We start from the raw sequence: 18229 nt of genomic DNA, 5'->3' as shown, positions 1-18229 counted from the left end.
AATCTAAACAATACATTGTTTGTGACAATTTACTCCACAGTTGTGTATGTATTGTGTATGTGAGCCAAACCCATAAATGATCCCGCTGCATCTCTGACACTTGAAGGCAGCATAATACTGCTGCTCTCTCAGCAGCCAATGGGAAGGACGGTTCTCCTGACCCTGCGCCGCGCATGTGCGAGGAGCGCCGCACGTGGTTTGTGTGTAAACCCCTGACACGCAGACGCACGCAGCGCTGTAGAAATGGCGGCCGATAGTGGCAGCACTTCGCTGCAGCTCCCCTGCGTTTTTTCACCCAAATCACGACAGTACTTAGCGTTGTGTGCCCAGGATGGCAGACTTCGCATTTGGAACACAGACAGTAAAACACTTCACCAGGAATATGTGCCTTCAGCCCATTTGAGTGCTACTTGTAGCTGCATATCGTGGGGACCATGCCGAACAGTCAAGGTACGTGGGGCTGCTGTTAGCTAGGTGGGCTAGTGAGGCCTCAACAATCTGTCTGGGGTGGACTTCTCACAAAAGTTTACACGCTGGAACAAGAGACATGTCAGTAAAGACAATAAACAGTGTACAGAAGGCTGGCAGAGCTGTGCTGTGTGTTCAAACGGACACTTTCATATATCCGACCCTCACTTGTAAAGCAGCGTTAGCCGCTAGTTAGCTTTCAACAGCTGCGCAGGACGCACATGTTAGTCCCACATGGTAGTCCGCAGAAAATACGGATAGTGTCTTCATTTAGTGCTTCAACGTCAAAAGAACTTTTAAAAACAGTTACCGGAATTAAAGTGGCACGATAATGTGGTAGTGTTTTTTTTAGAAAGTCGACATTAGAAATAAAGTCATTATGTAAGTTCACTAAAGCTTCAGGAGCGTGTGCCACCATGACACGTTGAGAAAAGCCTAAAAAAAAAGTTTAGAATCACTGTAGAGATGCAAGAAGCTACAGTAACACAATTCATCAGTGTAAAAGCAGAACATGCGTCTAAAATTATGACAAGAGTTGAACACACTATAATACAGAGTGGTTTCGTCTGTTCATGATATTTTATAATTTAATTATGTTCAGTTTTTTTTTGTCAGATTCAGTAAAACATCATTTAGTAGCAGTTATTCAAAGACAGCATAGTTTTTATTAGCTGTTATTGTACTAGTCTAAAATACTTAACTTCTCAGTGGTTTAATGAACATTGTGATAAAAGGAAATGTATAGCTTCCATTTGTGCCAGGCATGTCCTATCTGTGTTATACCTGTGTTAAAAGTCATAAATGTGTGTTTCAGGAGGGGCCTCAGAGGAAGAAGAGGAAATCGGAGGCAGTGCAGGTGGAGGAGAAGGCAGACCTGTTGGCAATGGGCACAGCAGCGGGTACTGTGCTCATCTACAGTACAGCTAAGGGAGCACTGCACTGTACCCTGGTGAGTTAGAGATTTATAACACTGATTTGTTGGACCGTGTCCTATAGATGTGTTATGATGTGAGATGCTAAAAGTTTAACTTAACTGTGAAATGTTACAAAAAAGAGAGATGAGTTTGTAGAATCTGTAACTATGAGCTGAATTTGCATATGAAAATGAGTGTGTGCACCCTCTAAGCGACTGATAATGGTGTCATTTGTTGACCACTGTTAACTCTATGCTTTTGTGTCTCTGTCAGGATGGAGGCCATAGTGGAGGAGTGAACTGTGTCCAGTGGCACCCCGAAGACAGTTTATTATACAGTGGCTCAGATGACACAAACATTGTAGAGTGGGACCTGCAGACAGGCAAGACGCGGAGGTCAGTGTCTACTTTATTATTGGAGGAACAATGTTTTTTTCTTTTAAAAAAAAAATGAATATAGGAAAGAATTCAGGAGTGCCTCTTGATTAAAACCGCAACACATTTCAGTTCCATTGGTATGATTTGAATGTATGACTTATTAAAAAGAAACATGTTATATCCAAATACAGCCAGATCATATGTGGATGAAAACTAAGTCAGTTTTTCAGTTTATCTCTCTGTAAAGCAGTAAGTGTGAAGATGATCAGTTTCATCTGTCTCACTCTGTGGAGGCGTTGCTTCCAGGATCAAGCATCATCTTATGCCTCTTACAGTTGACTGTAATTTTACAGTACAAAATAAACTGTCCATTCAGTTATATTTTAGTGTTACAGAGTGATGTGTCTTCTCAATCAGAAAGACAGAAGTAGAGACACCAGCTTCCACAAACTGTTAGTCACACGTCAGTTCAAGTTTTTTACAATTTTGGCATGAATTAGCATCAATTAGCTGCAGCTGATATTATAACAGGTAGAAGCAGCAGTCAGCTATAAATGAGAAGCTTCTACATTGTTCTTTCATAGCTGTTAACCAACTTCAGCTCTCAGTAGACTGTCAGGGTGACAACAGTGACTGACTGAGAAGTTTGCCTCGACATTTCCCACTTGTAAAAATCTAGTGTCGTCCTCTAATGAGCTGAGACACATCTTTAAGTATCTTGTCTCATAATCAAATTAATTACTAGAGGATGATTTAAACTACATTCAGCTGATTCTGTAACACAGCCTTTTCTTTTTAAATTATAAAGTGTCATTTCTTTTGACGGCAGTGGAGACTTCAATGAACTTCATCAACCACAGATACTGTATCTTTGTATATTATTCAGAAGAGTAATGTTGGTCTGGATTTGGGAGGCCTCTGCTCATCCTAAATGTGGACCACTATAAAAGCCTGCAGGCGGCTTTTAAACAACTGCAGCACTTTGGAGTCGTCCATCCACAAAATGCTGCTGCAATAGAAGCAAAGCAGCCTTTTTAACCTGAAGACATGTTTGATTAGAACATCTGGCTGCTTTATGTGTGTCAGCACTGAACCTGCACTGATTATTAAAAACTCCTAACCAGTGCGCCAGGCTTTCAATTAGAGCCAAAGCTGAGGTTAAACAAGACAATAATCATGAGTAAATTTAAATAAAGATAATTGGAGTAAAAGTTGAGTGCTTGTAAAAGTTTAAAGTCCTACATGGAGTTGAATTGAGGTGAAGTGACGGAGAAAAAATCATCCCTCTGAAAGAAGCAGTGGTTGAAAAATCTTTCCAGTAAAATCCCAAACTGGCTGGTATTTATACAGACCGGGAGACATTTACATTAAGTCTGTTCTGCAGAACAGAGTGCCATAAGTTATTTATCATGTTTACATTTTCAGGCACACAGGGATATCTGGTTTGCTTAAGAAACAAAGGATGTCTTACTTTATTCATGGTTTTGAATAAGTTAAGATATCAGCGACCAACTTACACTGCTCCTCTAAACTTTCTCCTCTGTTAAACCTTCACTTCTCAAACTCAAACACTTATAGCAAGCTCCAAAAAAGATTGAAATGTTGTAAGATTACATCTCTTTAAAAATTGATTTGTTGTAACCTTTACACAGCATGTTGGTACCTTCCAAAATTGGTGTCTTATGCCTCCACTGCTCCCTAAAATGAAAGAGACACTGATAGTGTAAAAAGTCACAATGTGGGTGTTAGTTAATGCCTCTAAGTAGCTGGCTTTACCAAAGAAGTCAAGAGCTAATACTTGGCTCAAAGCACTGAAATACACCAGCAAGCTTTATCATTGAAGGTTATCCCATCACACATTAAGTATCGCCGTATCTCATCCCGAGCACCGTCTCTGTGCCGACTGCTTCAGTAGCAACACAATAACGACAGATAACGTCGCCATGAATCCTCACGCGACGGTCACTAAAGCCCATTTGCGCTCTACATCCACTTAACTGCTGCTTTCACGTGTCAGAGGCCGTCGAAGAAAATCTCAGCTCCTCGCTCGGATACAGCAGCGGGAAAATGCTGAGGTGTCAAAAGCGACACAGGAAGGCCTGCTCGCATCTCAAAATAATGGAGAAATAGATGAATACATGCACTGACTATGATTGCTTGTCTCTGTTTCTGACACAGTAAGTGGAAGGCGGACCGTGCAGCTGTGACCAGTCTGTGCGTGAGCCCCGACGGCAAGCTGCTGCTCTCAGCCGGACAGGTCATCAAGATGTGGGACTTGGATACTAAGGAGGTCTACAGGGTGAGTCTCGTTGTCTCCATATTCACTTTTATAGACGACCGAGAAAGACGCTTTACCGTTAAATGCAGTTGTCGTATCATAGTTACAGTAAGCTGGAGCTGACACATGCAGTCAAGGTTATAAAGCAGTCAAAAGTGGCTCTGACCTTTCCTTTCTTTAGAGCAGAATTGACTGAACTGTCTCGCCCTTTGTTGTTTCTCTCTTTCTCTCTAGAAATTCACAGGCCACTCCACAGCCGTGACGACCCTGCGCTTCGCCACCACCCGACCCCCCGACAGCAACGGCCTTTATTTCCTGTCGGGCGCCGCGCACGATCGACTTCTCAGCGTATGGTGAGTACAAAGACGGCGGCGAGATCAGCCAAAGCTCGTCCTCATCGTCAGCGGTGTGTCAGGAAATGTCATACAGTGTAAATCGTGTGTCCCACTGTTGTCCGGCTCGTGATAACTGATAGAGTCGTCTCCTTCACTACAGGCAAGTTCGAGAAGACGGAAAGGACAAGAACTCAGTGGTGTCCTTCACTCTGACGGATGAGCCTCAGCACATCGACCTCGTCACATCCAACAGCAAGGAAGAGGTCAGAGAGATTAACGTCGTCTGTACTTATGCTGAAATGTCAGTTACACCTTATGAATCAACTGCAGTCTGTGCTGACATGGACAGAAGTGTGAATAAAACTGTGCCAGCACTGGCAAACACCCTGTTAAACCCAGTATGAGTGACTTCATTGTGTGGAAATGACTAAAAGAGTGTTCGTCACTGTGGATGTGTTTTTTGGAGAGAATTTTGGATTTTTAACATATGGTTAAAGCTCTGCTAAAATATTTCTCCCTGTGGTGCAGTTATGTTAGAGTTCTACAGACATACTTCCTGTTTTTATATTACCTATTTACCATATGCAAATTTCTGTGTGTATGCTTTTTTCCTCTGGCACAGGCGGTGAGGCTGGCAGTGGTGTGTAAAGATGGGCAGCTGCATCTCTTTGAGCACTTTTTAAATGGGTAAGGCCTTAAACTGTAAACTACTCAACAGTATGACAGCGTGAAGTGCGAGGAAAAACAATCCTCGAGCACGATGCGTTTGCTTCCTGCTGTTCAAGAAAGTTGATCTTGTCACTCTTTAACTTCAACTTTATTTATATAGCACTTTAAACACAACGTAGTTGATCCAAAGTGCTTCACACAGAGGAAAAACCACACAAAATAAGATTTGATTTTGAGTTTGTCCACACTGAGCCAATTACATTTCAGTGTTTCCCCTATGTACATTCAGCAGCGGCGCTGCAAAAATGACTGTGCTTGAAGTAACGTGATGTTAACTATGTTGCACCGACATTTTCTAAAGTGTAGGAGCAGTTCACACTACATGCAACTAGAAAGTGTGTGCTGCATCATGCCGAGGTCGGCACGAAGCACAAAAAACGATCGGTTTGCTTTTGCTTTTGCGTGTCATATCAATGATATAATGTCACTGTGTGGATCATTAACCTTGTTGCAGTGTGCTCCCTGGTTATAGTTAGTGAACTAACAGCTTCTACCTGCTCAGATCTCAGTCAGTAGTAGGAGATGAGGAGAGCAACAGCTAGTAGCTATGTACGGTAGCCTAATGATGGTAAAAGTAAATCTGGTAACTACAAAAATAAACCATTATTATTATTTTATCTTTTATTTACAGACAATACCTCTTTTTGTGTAGCATACATGTGTATGTTATTTTGTTAAAGCTATCAGACATTAACATTTAGTTGTTTTGTTTAAATTATTATTTATAATTTAATATTACTTTAACAATTCAGGGACGTCCAAGCAGCAACATGTTTGAGCACTTTTTTGCAATGTCAATTTGAAATAATGTTTTGTTTTTGAATGAAGGGGTGGAAATTGAAAAATGTTTTATCCGATTCATCGAAAAAATAATCAACTGATTAATCGATTATCAAAATAATAGTTTGTTGCAGCCCTATTATTTTTCAAAATGTTCTTCCGGGGGAGCATACCCCCGGACCCCCCTAGTGTTGCTAGTTTACCAACACACAGCACCGCTGCTACAAACATTTCTAGGGGAAACACTGCATTTCATCTTTTATTCATAAACTTAGATTCCATTACGACAAAAAGAAAGGTACCTGCTAGGAAAAATGTCTATTTGTGATTATTTTGACTGGTATTGCGATTTCGATATGATTTGTTTATTGATTCGTTCTTCTAATTTTCATTGAAAACGTGGTGTGATTTTTGTGAAGCTGTTTTCATAAGTCTGTAGAACATCTCAGCACACCAATATTTAAATTAAAATGGTCGTTTGACACAGTTCACCTTTTAACAAATATTGCATTTACCGCTCAAAGTTGCAGTGGTTTCTATAACATTTGGATTAATTGTTCAGCTCTTGTGCTTCCTCATTGCATGGATTGGGCTACCTTACAGTATATGATACAGATGGTGGTCATAAACCTTCCACCTCTGTGGAATCGTTCTTTTTTGGGGTTGAGGACCTTTCTGGTGTCTGGCTGGATCCATGTTACTTAGAAAATTACTCCAAATGATATGCTGTTGTATAAAGATGACATGATGACCTGGGTAATCGCTGTTTGTACCATTTCAGTGTTTAAATGTAGATGCAGTAGCGTGTAACAGCCATTTTGTATTATGTGTGGTTTTGAATTTAAATTTATGTTATTTAAAAAATATGGAAAAGTGCAGAATAGACTGTGTGTACAGAGTTTTGCTGGTGGTGAAGTTTGAGTGAGAAAACGATTCATGAAATTTAAAAGATATATTTTGTGTCAAAGAAATAAAAAGTGATGCACAGTTTAGTCCACATAGTCTGCTGCTGTGCTGACTGTGAAAAAGTGAGCTCAGTATGTATAAATGTGTGTAACCACTAATAAAGAAACTGTAAAACAGGTGTAGTTTATAATGCATATCACCTTAGCAATTAATTCACTCTGTTAGTATGTTTGCCCCCTAATGGCTGTTAGGGAGCATTACACCTCCAGCTAATGAAGGAATACTCACGTCTGCTCCCTGCAGTGATTCCAGATCCTGTTGTTGAATAATAAATCTCGCAATGTAAAGTCAAATTTGTTTTTCTTTTCATACTTGCTGTGCTCATGTCTGGTCTAAACATGTGTCCCCCACAGGCCCTGTAAGAAGCCCCTCTCCCCCTCGTGTACAGTGCAGATGTCAGACACGAAGGACTCCCCGGTGCCAATCCCCCTGCTGGCGGCCGCCCTCACAGCTGACACACGGACCGTGCTGCTGGCTTACGGCAACCACCTCCAGCCTGTGATGGAGAAAGTGGTGAGTGCACGGAGAGGGTCCAATAACTGTACAACAATATAGTGTAAAAGTTTGTTGTGTAGTTTCCATGATAATTACATTTTGGTGATTGGTTAAATAAGAAGATAATGTTGTGATAATGTAGTTTCATTACTGGTCTTTAAAACAGTGTTGTTAAGATTCCTCGTTGACCTGTTCCCCCCTGTTCTCTCCCATGTGTACAGGAGCTCAACACAGCAGAGAGACACATCTGTTTGACCCGCGATGTTCAGACCAGCCTGTCCCTTTCCATGGAAACCGCTGTTTCCAAGGTGACTATCAACCCTTCACATTGAGCCCAGAGGATGATGGATGCTGCATGACTTCATTTCATTCACCATGACACTTGCAGTATGATTTGATCTGCCACTTCACGTGCACGCTAAATGACAGGAGTTGAAAATGATGAATTTTATGTTCCGTTCCAGGTGAAAACCCCTATTGTCAATGCCAAAACCAAAGTGTTGGCCCCGGGACTTCCCGGGCATCAAGCCCCAGTGAAGGGAACCGCACAGGCATCAGAGAAAAGAAAAAAAGATACAGAGTCTAAAGAGGTATGTAGAGTGTTGCTCACTTCATCTTATGCTTCTCCTCACCAATCACAGTCAACTAGTGGATGTTGATTGTGTGTTGAGAGATATGCTGTTTCTATTCAAAGTAAACCTTGACTAGGAACATAAAAGGATGTCTACATGAGTTCAATACTGTTTCAATAGTTGATTTCTTAGTTCTTTTCTAATGGTCTGTCAGTTTATATTGACAACTTTCATCTGACAGTTTTTTTTTATTATTCTGTTGATTGAACAGTTTGTTCTGGAGGAAATTGTAAAACTTTTCCACGTTCCATTTACATAGCAGACTCCTTTTAATTATGAGAACTGTGTTGAATTTTGACTGTACGTGTTGAATTTTGACTGAAGTGGTAATGATATTTAATGTAAGCAAGATTGGTTGATACAGTATTAGAGATGCACTGATACTGATATTGGATATCAGTCTGATATGAACTCTAATAGCTGGATTGAGTAATGGTGACATAAGGTTCATCTGGTATCAGATACCATTATTCTAATAGATAACAAATCAGTAAATTTGTATCCATGCATTTATTTGTTTCATTTTCTTTCAAAAGGTTAGGAAAGCAGTGTTTAAATAAAGCCTGACTTCTTCCACACAGTGAAGCATGCAGCTTATTAAACTCTGGTATTAGATCAGTACTCATATCGGTTAATACCCTAAGGCCAGGGATCGGTTCATCACTATACAGTATGCTCACATGCTGAATTTATCCAATTCCTGTTAAACTGATGTTATTCTGTTCCCCTGCAGATGTCTATAGCAGAGCGACTAGGTGAAATCGACCTGTCTACAGTCTCCTCTGAGAAGGGAGCTCCTAAAGGGAAGCCCTCTTTACAGACTGACAACTTTGCGGTGCTGCTGGTGCAGGGGCTGGAGAGCAATGATACCAACATACTAAATGTAAGTCACTTTACTTTAAAGTAGACCAAATCAAGTATCGCAATATGTTTGACCAAATACCTAAATATTAATATGGTGACAATATTGTTGGGATCATTATTGGTGCTTTTTGATACATGGTCATCAGTAATGTGGATATAATGACAACATTTCTCAATTAGTTGTTTGGTCCACAAAATGGTGGCAAATGTCAATCATTGTTTCTCAAACCCAAGATATCTTCCAATGTCATTTTGTACAAACTAACAGTTTACAACCCAAAGATTCAATTTACACTCATAGAAGACTAAATATAGCAGAAAATATTTACATTGGAGAAGCTGGATTTAAATTGATCCACATCTATCCTGAATGTCCAGCTCATGTTGGTGTTAACTTGTTCTTTAAATGTGTCAGATGTTTTTAGCTACATGTGTTTTCCTTTCGGTCTTACAGAAAGTTTTCCAGACTCGCAAAGACATGGTGATAAAGAAAACGGTTGCTCGGTTACCCCTCCCTGCTGTTTTACCATTGGTAGAAGAGGTAAGTGTCAACCATAGAATGTATATAAAGGTTGACATAGCAGGGTGTGATGTCACCTATTGGGTTTGTAGCCAGCTTATGGTTGGCGCCATTTTTACTGTTTGGAGCCAAGATCTTCCAAATAAGGAGTGTGGAGTGTTGTCTTTCATGCTCTAGAAACACATGATTAAAAAAACACTGCATGTTCTTCTGTGGCAGTTTGAAGCTGCATTAACCTGTCCAGATGTTTTGTCACACTATCAGGATTTGTCAGTTAAGTCTGTTCAAAGATTTGCTGCAGTTTTTAATCAACCTCTTATCTCTCTCTGTAGGTCACAAAGAGGCTCCAAGGGCACCCTTTTACGTAAGTGACCGCTCCAAAGATCAACTTTTAAGCATTTAATTGGCTTAAGTTCACAGTGGTTGTACACATCACGCTGTCACTAATACAGCTGCTTTTCACATGATGAAAACAACAATTTCTCATACTGGTTTTCCTACCTACAGGGCCGTTCTAATGGTACGATGGCTCAAAGCTGTGCTCATGCACCACACATCATACCTGGCTTCGGTGAGTGTACTTAACCAACAATACATTCTGCCTGTACTGCTCATATGACTCTAGCTGCTTCAGGCCCCCATCAGACAGAGTGCCTTTTACAGGTTGCAGAACTCAAGCGCTGCCTTTTTTGTTGAAACCCACAATTTAAAAAAAGAGCATATTGCTGCATTTTTGTTGCTAGGCAACCTCTGAAGCACCTGTCCCTATCCTTACTGTTATTTATGCTGTGAAGTAAACTCACACCAGGCCTGCTGTGATCTGTTGAGATCATGGTAACTGCAGATGGTAAAGTCATAAAGCTCTGGCTCTAATTTGTCCCAGGTCAGTCTGATTGTCTCCACTCGATGTCATCACCATGAGTTTTAGTTGCATCACTAATGTAACAAGTCTTTCTGCTCTGAGTTGAAGTTTTTGTTCAACTTGACGCATTCAGTGTGCTCCTGCAAAAAACACAAGGTGCTCAGCAATGTAAAAGCAGCGAGCCAAAAGCTTCACTCTCATTGAAAACAATAACAAAAAGCCACCCAGCTGCTTAAACAGACACTGTCTGATCAGGACCTTATACTGTTATGTCAATAAATCCTCAACATCTGAGAAGTACCTTGCCAGAGCTCAGCACCATTACACACGGCTGCTTACTCTATTTACCTTCATTAAATGGCCTGATAACACCAGTGCACCTTTACACAGTAATTACCAAACCATTTGACTGTGTATGAGGTGAGATGCATTAGAATTAATGCTGTAACAGCGTCCGTCCAATATAATCATATAAACAGCTTTACCAAATCAACTTTATCAACTGCATTAAGTTAATAAATGAATGAAATGGAAAGCATCTTCCAGTCTCCTGCCTGTATGAGAGGGGGAGACAGCTGTTAAACAGAAATAACACAGGCTGGAGTGAGGTTTAGCATGTACTGTGTTGCCTTCTGCTCTCCACAGCCCAAACAGGTCATATTGTGATTTCCCCCGCACACCACACGGCAGCCTGTGCACACGTCCTCCAGCATTCATATTTAATTCTGACTTTAATTTGCAGTCATTACCTCCACCGCACATGGCAGAGATTATGACTGTATCAGACCTTCTGTCTGTTTGTGTGACTAACACCAAAATCTCGACAAACAGCAGCTTAACGCTCATTTATCCCTGCAGCTAATACAAGAAACCTTGGGGAGATTTTAGGGAATGTTTGACCTTTGCCCTCAGTATTTACATTTCCTCTGAGGTCACACACAAACATTCACATTTGCTGTTGATATTGATCTTAACCGGAGAAAACTGGAACTTGTTGGTGACCTTCTGTATAACCATTGTATTCCACCCACGACAGTATTATATGTAGAGTGTGCTAATATATACACCAGTCTAGCCTCATGTATATATTATATGAAACAGCGCTGGACTCATCCGGGACAAATGGATTTTTTTGTAGGGCAAGTAGAAGTTTAAGCCAAACCAAAAAAAACAATAGTGTGTCTAAATGTGATGTTCCACTCAGTACTCGCTTATTTAGTTCAAAGAATACATTCAGAATATTGATTTGAAATAAATGCTTTTTTTGTGTGTGTTTCAATGATAGTCTAACTCAGAGAGAAACAGCTCAGTGTGGAGGTAGTGTGTGGGTGTGTGAGGGTAAGACTATTGACTGGAGCAGAGAGTATGAGGTTAAGCATCGTGCAGTGTGTTTTCAGTTTAGGCTATTTGTCAGTTAATGCTACAACTCTTCAAGACCAAGTTCCAAACAAGTTCCCAAATCCTGCTTGGCACCTGCCCCAAAGTTAGCAACAGTGGGTTAGCCTTACCCAGGCATGTCCAAACTAGTCCATAAAGGGCCATGTGCCTGCAGGTTTTTGTTCCAACCAATCAGGCACAGAACACACTGTTGATTTAATTGAGTCAAGCCTGGTTGAAATGAAATCTTCAGCCACATGGACCTTTATGGAATAGTTTGGACATCGCTGGCCTAACCTGACTAGGCTCACCAAGGTGAAGTGATTGGTGGATCAGCTATTCTCAAACACAGAATGGATAAAAAGGTGGCAGCTGAGTCTCACCAAAGTTATACTCAGCACCCCTACACTGCATTTATTCCTCCAGTCTTTGTAACTGTGAGTGGAGCACACGTTTTATGAAGAAAATGTGTCATGCAACGAGGCATTTGAGCCATATGCTGGTACAACCTACTCTACCTCCTAGTGTGCTTGACTGTTAGCAATTATATTTTATAACTGAACTAAAACCAGGAATCTCATTTTTTGTTTCTCTCAATTTGGAAATGTGTCAGATGTTGAACAACAGCATTAAACTTAGTGCTGCTCGATTATGGAAAAAATCATAATCATGATTATTTGTGTCAAAATTTAAATCACGATTATTAAAACGATGTTTTTTAAACTTTAGAAACATGCTGCATTAATTGGACATTTCTTATCCATTCGGCTTAATTAATTTTCTTTCCAATCTGCCGCTTAACGCAACACACAGCAGAAAATGTGCGGGAATATTAGTGCTGGCCGAGCGGGTTAAGATGATGATAGTTCACACAACACATCCTGGTTTTTAATAATTAGTCAGTAAACTCAGCATTGTCGGACGCAGGCTAGAAAATGTGCACTTTTATCAACAGTTAAAACATTTCGCCTTGTGTTTCAGCTTCTGTCAAACTAACGGAGCTGCGGCGGCTTCCGGTGGCTTCCGGTCTAAGCTTTTCAAAATGAAACCTTTGTTATTGTGCGCTATCTCATTATTATTATTAAAAATCGTTTCCCCCTGATTTTATTAGTTTTGAGATCGTTTGGCCCTTAAATCGTAATCACGATCAAATTTCGTTTAATTGAGCAGCCTTAATTAAAGTCCCAGTGAAACACAAGCGTTTTAGCTTCTGTACTGTGACATTTTTATCTGGACAGGTGACTTTTGTGCCTGGACAAGCGAAAGGTAAATTTACTTGTTCAAAGGACAAGCCCCTCAAAAAGTTAATGTGGAGCCTCAGTGAAAGCTGTAGTATAAGGTCTCTGCTGAGGTCTGTAAATAGAGTGGTACTTTGTTTGTGTCTTTTCTGTTTGCTACCATCAACTGATCCATCTGTGTATCCAACAGCTGCCAGACCTGGTTACCCAGCTGGGAGTGCTCTATCACATGATTGAGAGCAGAGTGAAGATGTTCCACAAGCTAACAAAGCTGCATGGAAAACTGTATCTCCTAATGACACAGGTAAGCATGGACAGAAATACACACAGATTCTATGCCTTAAGTGTTTTAAACAACTGTTACAGGTGGGTGTTGACTGGTATGGATTGCTTAGATGTGTTTGCTGATAATGGTATTAAAATGTCCTGAAACATCCTCCAAACTCAAGAGACACAGATCCATTTTACCAGCCTGCATGATGGCTAGCAGCTAGTTAGCATGGCTAGCGTTGTTAGCATAGCTGTGCTGTCTGTAAGTTAGCCCATAGACTGTATAAAATGGTGTAGCTGCAGGTTTTCCAGTTCAGCAGCACCATGCTTGGAAAGTGACAGGTGTATTGACAGTGTTTGTGAGCTCTGAAAGGCATCATAGCATAGTTATAGGTCATACAGCTGACACTGTTAGCCTAGCATGCTAATCCCACATAAAATACGGATATCCATACATTTACATGTGGACTCCCTGTAATAACAAAATATGTATTTGATGTTATAGAAAGAGGGTAGTACCAGAAAAGGTAGCTTTGGGTACTAGTACCACATTACAGATACCAGTATAGTTCAAATTAGAAGGGTACCCAACCCCACCCAGAACATCAGCTGTGACCAGAGAGGTTGGTTGTGTTTTTGTGCATGTAAATCAGGAACTGTGGAAAACTTTGTGGAAAATGTATTATCAAACACAATGTTGTCAAGATCCTGATACAGGATGATAAATGACCCTTGTGTGGTATCTGCAGTTTATAGTATACATTATCTATTTATTAGTAAAGGGCAGTGAGCGGTTTTGTGCATGTCTGCCATTGCAAAAATGATTCAGCAGTTCAGTGTTTGTACAAGACCTGAACATCCAGGAGACAAGCTGCTGTATGTTATACAGCTTATCATGTGTGGAGAAACTGTCTGTAATGAATAAATAATAAATACATGTTTATAGTATGTTTGGACATAAACACGGTTCATTTTAAATTATTTAAATATTCATTTTTAACCTCAAGTAACATCTGCTTTCCCACCCAGTCCTCATACACTTGTCCTATAAACATGAGAGGACAGCAGGCAATGGCTTGTGAACAGACACTCTTAGTTTCCTATAGGCTGTGTGTTGAAATCATACATGTATTAAATTCAGACACAGATGTCAATTGTTTGTTATTTCAGAATGATTTCAGCCTGCTGCATGAATGTTACGCATTACTCTGCCAGTCTTGTAATTGGCATTTATTTAGCAGCAGTGAGGTCACGGTTGGGTGCATCTCCGTTCAGAAAGCATCTTTACGTGATCTTTATTCATCCGTCTGTAATGTGCTCTGGTGTTGAATTTAGATCAGAGATTTTGCACACAGCTTATTTCAATTGAATCCACAGTGTCATGAAAACATATAGCCCCTAATTTCATCAGGTGCACAACAATAGGGTTGAATAGAGAAACTGAGCCTTGAGGACTGGGCTGATGAACAGATGTAGACACACAAGCTTTGGTTATTCTACTTTTAATACAAGACTGACCTTCAATGTATCAGATTGAGCTGTAAGGTTCAATTGGAAGATGTTTTTAATTATTTGCCAAACTGACCTGTCATGATCTGAAAAAAGGATGCTGCTGTGTGCAGTTTGAACCTCTAACACGCATCTCCCTCTTTTACCACTAGGTGGCGACAAGTGACAGCAGCAACACAATTACAGATGTTGACCATGCAGCTAAGTTGGTGTATGAAGAGGGTAAGCGTTTGCTCTTCCGATTGCTTCCCTGTTATGTTCAGTCCTAATCTTCCATTTCCCACCTCCTCTCACCCTTAAAAAACCTCACTGAAAACATTCTTCTTTGGTGGCACCACAATTGGTAAAGCCCTTGAAATCTCAGGTGTAGCATCATAACCTTGGCCATACTTTCAGTCCCAGTGATGATTTGAAAGCGGTGAAGTGCGAGCGGCAGCTGTCAGGAATAAAAATATAATCTTGTTTCAGCCTCCAATTTATCAGCAGAGCACTTCAGACGTGTGAGCGTCTGGAGTGACTCCTCAAAGCTGCGGCAGTGCAACAGGTCCCACCGATGCTCTGCTGAAATCTCTGCCCGACTACACTATTGTTTCCTCTCTTTTATTTAGACTTGCATTCATTATCCCGTCAATGCCCATTAAATCATTTGGGGACGCTCCGTGAAGAATGCGCTGAATCGGTGAAGATTTATAAAGGCAAACATTTGCCCCATCATGCTCATGCCCACTCTTGGCAATGCACCGCACGCAAACATGACTCCTGTTGCCTGGCAACCTGACCAGCAGTGTTCAGAACCTCCCCTTTGAGCGGAACAAGGCCCCACTCTGTTCACTCTCATTTCTCATTACCGTACAGTATAAAACGCTTTATTGAACCATGCAGAAAAATAGGCTTTCATGAAATAATAAAGCTGCTCTTTTTGAGTTCCATTAACCCCATCAGCAGTCCAGATGTGACGGTTCGTTAACACAAAACAGAAAAAAGTTGATAAAAGGAGGCAATGAACAGTGACGTTTGTGGATGAGTCCATCAGGAAGCCAGCATAGGATTCTAACAGGAAGTTTCCTCATAAGTTTTGTTGGACTAGTTGGTGAATCATAGTTTAGTCAGGTTGTGTGGACTGTCTGCACAGTTTGAATGGATATGATGAATTAGTCTTTCACTCCTCTGATTGTACTGGTGCCTGCACGGGTACATTAATCACTTACAGATTAATTAACCATTCTGTAGCATCAGCCGGAATAATTAGCGCTTCAGAAATAAATGTGAATACACCATTAGATCTGTGAACGCACAGCAGTCACCCAGAGGTGCTGCAGATAATGGTGCCGGTTTGACTCAGTACATGTTGTAATACTGCTTTTATAAAATGTGGGTTTTTTTCAGTATGGAGCAAAACTCTAAACATAATTTATTATTCAGAGGGACTGCTGGAATGATGGGAATATGTAGCAATAACAGTAACAGGCTCTGCTTTGTATTCCTGGTGCTTCATTCTTCTCAGCAGATGTGCAAACATGTTAACCAGCATGTTATTGTTAGTGAAATGAGCTTTTAATGACAATTAGCCTGAATCATGTCATTTATAACTGTGGTCAAGAAATAACAAATGTCCACTCCCCCAAGGCTGTTAGGATAATGAAAAAAACGTTGTCTTGTGTTTTTCAAGTGTGTGTGCCCACTCTATAAGCTCTATGATATATAATATGCAAGTGTTTTTACAGTTATGACAGACAGTGCTGTAATATTTAGTCATTTCTCTATAAAGGTCCACTGGTCACTGTTTACAGCAGATGGTGCCTGGCTGACCTAATGGAGCAGATAGTCTCAGCAAATCATATTGACATTCCTCCTCCTCCTGCACCACACACTGTATTGTTGTCATAACTAAGCCGTGCCACTATGGTATTGAAATGCAAATACATGCCACCCCTCTGCATCACATTTATAAGCAAAGAGGAAGCACACAAGTCTTTCTCTAGACTTTTTCTCTTCACCTGTGTCTGGATGTGATGAAATCGTCTGACGGTGTTGTGTCCCCCCCCCGCCCGCTCTCTCTCTTGCCCCTTTTACAGAATCGTCTGATGAAGACGAGGCCTCCGGTGATGAAGGTCTTCCCGACGAGGACTCTGATGTAAGTAGTGATGAAACCGGCCGGAGAGGAAGACGTCCTCCAAGTGTCAAAAGACGTCAGCAGCACTGATGCTGTAGAAGAGCTGGCAGAATTATATTCCATTTTTCTTAGGAAAAGACAAACTTGGCACTAAGATGTTCTTTTTTTCTTTCTTTCTTTTTTTTTAATCCTCAGAATTGGGAAGAGGAGGAGACGATGGAAGAAGACAAGAAGGATGATGAGGAGGAGGAGGAGGATCCCGACAGCAGAACAGATTCCAAAGCAAATGGGGAAGAAGACATGGATCACGAAAACGAGAGCGAAGAAGAATGAGAACGAAGGAGGAGGAAACATCAATCAAACTCCAAAAAAAAAAGGACCTGAAAGAGTTATATATACTTTCATTTTATTTTCACGCTTTTTGATTTTATTACGAGAACAAAGTGCGGTTTTACAAAAATTAAGGGACACATGTCGTCGGGCGCCCACCCCTCTCCTCTCCTCTCCCCCGCCTCGTCACGACACAGAGATGTCACGCCTCCACCGTCTCCCTCCCGCCATCTGACGAACAGATGCAACATAACGGGAAGAAGGGCGAAATGAAATGAAATAATGCAAGTTCTTCTCAGTCTGCTTCTGTCAGTTCATCGTGCACCCCAGCTCCACCGCCTGACCAGTTTGAGTTGAAATAGACTGAATAAATGATCAGGTGACGTTCCAGTCGGCCTACACTGCCGTCTGCATTCCAAATGGATGTCATTGTATAATATTAAATAGCACATTACAAATATATTACAGTATATTGTTTTGTCCTGCTTAACAGTAGAAGAGACAGCTCTCTTGTCACCGATTGGTTGATTCTAACCGACCATGTATGGCCATCTGGAACGTGTTTTCTGTTTTTGTTCATGAAGGTTGGTGCAGGGTTGGAGTTGGGATGCGCCCCCCCCTCTTCCAGCTGTTGGTTGTACAGAATACAAAACCATACATCATGCCCCCCTACACACACACACAAACAATGTAAATCTGTATGTACAGTGAAGTGTTTGTACGGGCTCTTCCCTCTACATCTATTCCCTTTTCCCTTCCTCCTCTCCCAGAAATTCTTGGGATTAAACTAACTCCTATAAAGAGTCTCCTGGATGAGTTTTTTTCTTAGTTTTTTTAATTCCCACATTTGTTTTAACTGTGTTCCTTTCTCTTTTTTTGTGCATTTAGTTTCTGGGTATGACCTGACATCTACTGCCTTTAACCCACACTCACAGGAGGAGGGGGGGGGGGCAAACTGAGAAAAAGAAAAAGAAAAAATGTGAACTTGTGCTCGAATAGGTGAATAAATGGGTTTTGAAAATGGTTTACTGTGTCTGGTGGGGTTGGAGGAGGGAGAAATGTTAAAGCCACACACTTAAGAGCTGGTGCTCTATACAGTGCTCTTTCTGCTTTGACAGGCTATTTGAAAAGCAGTGTTTACATTGTGATTTACACCGGGGGGGGGGGGGGGG

At 41.0% G+C, this 18229-nt stretch overlaps 1 protein-coding gene across 1 annotated transcript; it reads left to right on the top strand.

The window, feature by feature from the left end:
* The first annotated feature begins 229 nt into the window (after positions 1-229).
* Positions 230-17987, top strand: wdr43 (WD repeat domain 43). The gene is made up of 18 exons (XM_062440885.1): positions 230-450; positions 1283-1417; positions 1656-1777; positions 3938-4058; positions 4272-4390; positions 4533-4635; positions 4995-5059; positions 7201-7360; positions 7564-7650; positions 7807-7932; positions 8708-8857; positions 9293-9379; positions 9691-9722; positions 9866-9929; positions 13026-13139; positions 14767-14836; positions 16690-16748; positions 16923-17987. Exons 1-18 carry the CDS (start codon positions 244-246, stop codon positions 17058-17060), a joined length of 1959 nt encoding a protein of 652 aa, XP_062296869.1. The 5' UTR covers positions 230-243; the 3' UTR covers positions 17061-17987.
* The last annotated feature ends 242 nt before the right edge of the window (positions 17988-18229 follow it).

Source organism: Scomber scombrus, chromosome 19 (genome assembly GCF_963691925.1).
Source record: "Scomber scombrus chromosome 19, fScoSco1.1, whole genome shotgun sequence".
NCBI classification, from domain to species: Eukaryota; Metazoa; Chordata; class Actinopteri; order Scombriformes; family Scombridae; genus Scomber; species Scomber scombrus.
This window is presented reverse-complemented; position numbering and strand designations above follow the sequence as displayed.

Excerpts from the sequence above, each read along its gene's own strand:
- wdr43 (XM_062440885.1), top strand. The coding sequence starts at position 244 with ATGGCGGCCGATAGTGGCAGCACTTCGCTGCAGCTCCCCTGCGTTTTT. Across the intron at positions 451-1,282 it reads GACCATGCCGAACAGTCAAG|GAGGGGCCTCAGAGGAAGAA; the intron begins GTACGTGGGGCT and ends TGTGTGTTTCAG. Across the intron at positions 7,933-8,707 it reads AAGATACAGAGTCTAAAGAG|ATGTCTATAGCAGAGCGACT; the intron begins GTATGTAGAGTG and ends GTTCCCCTGCAG.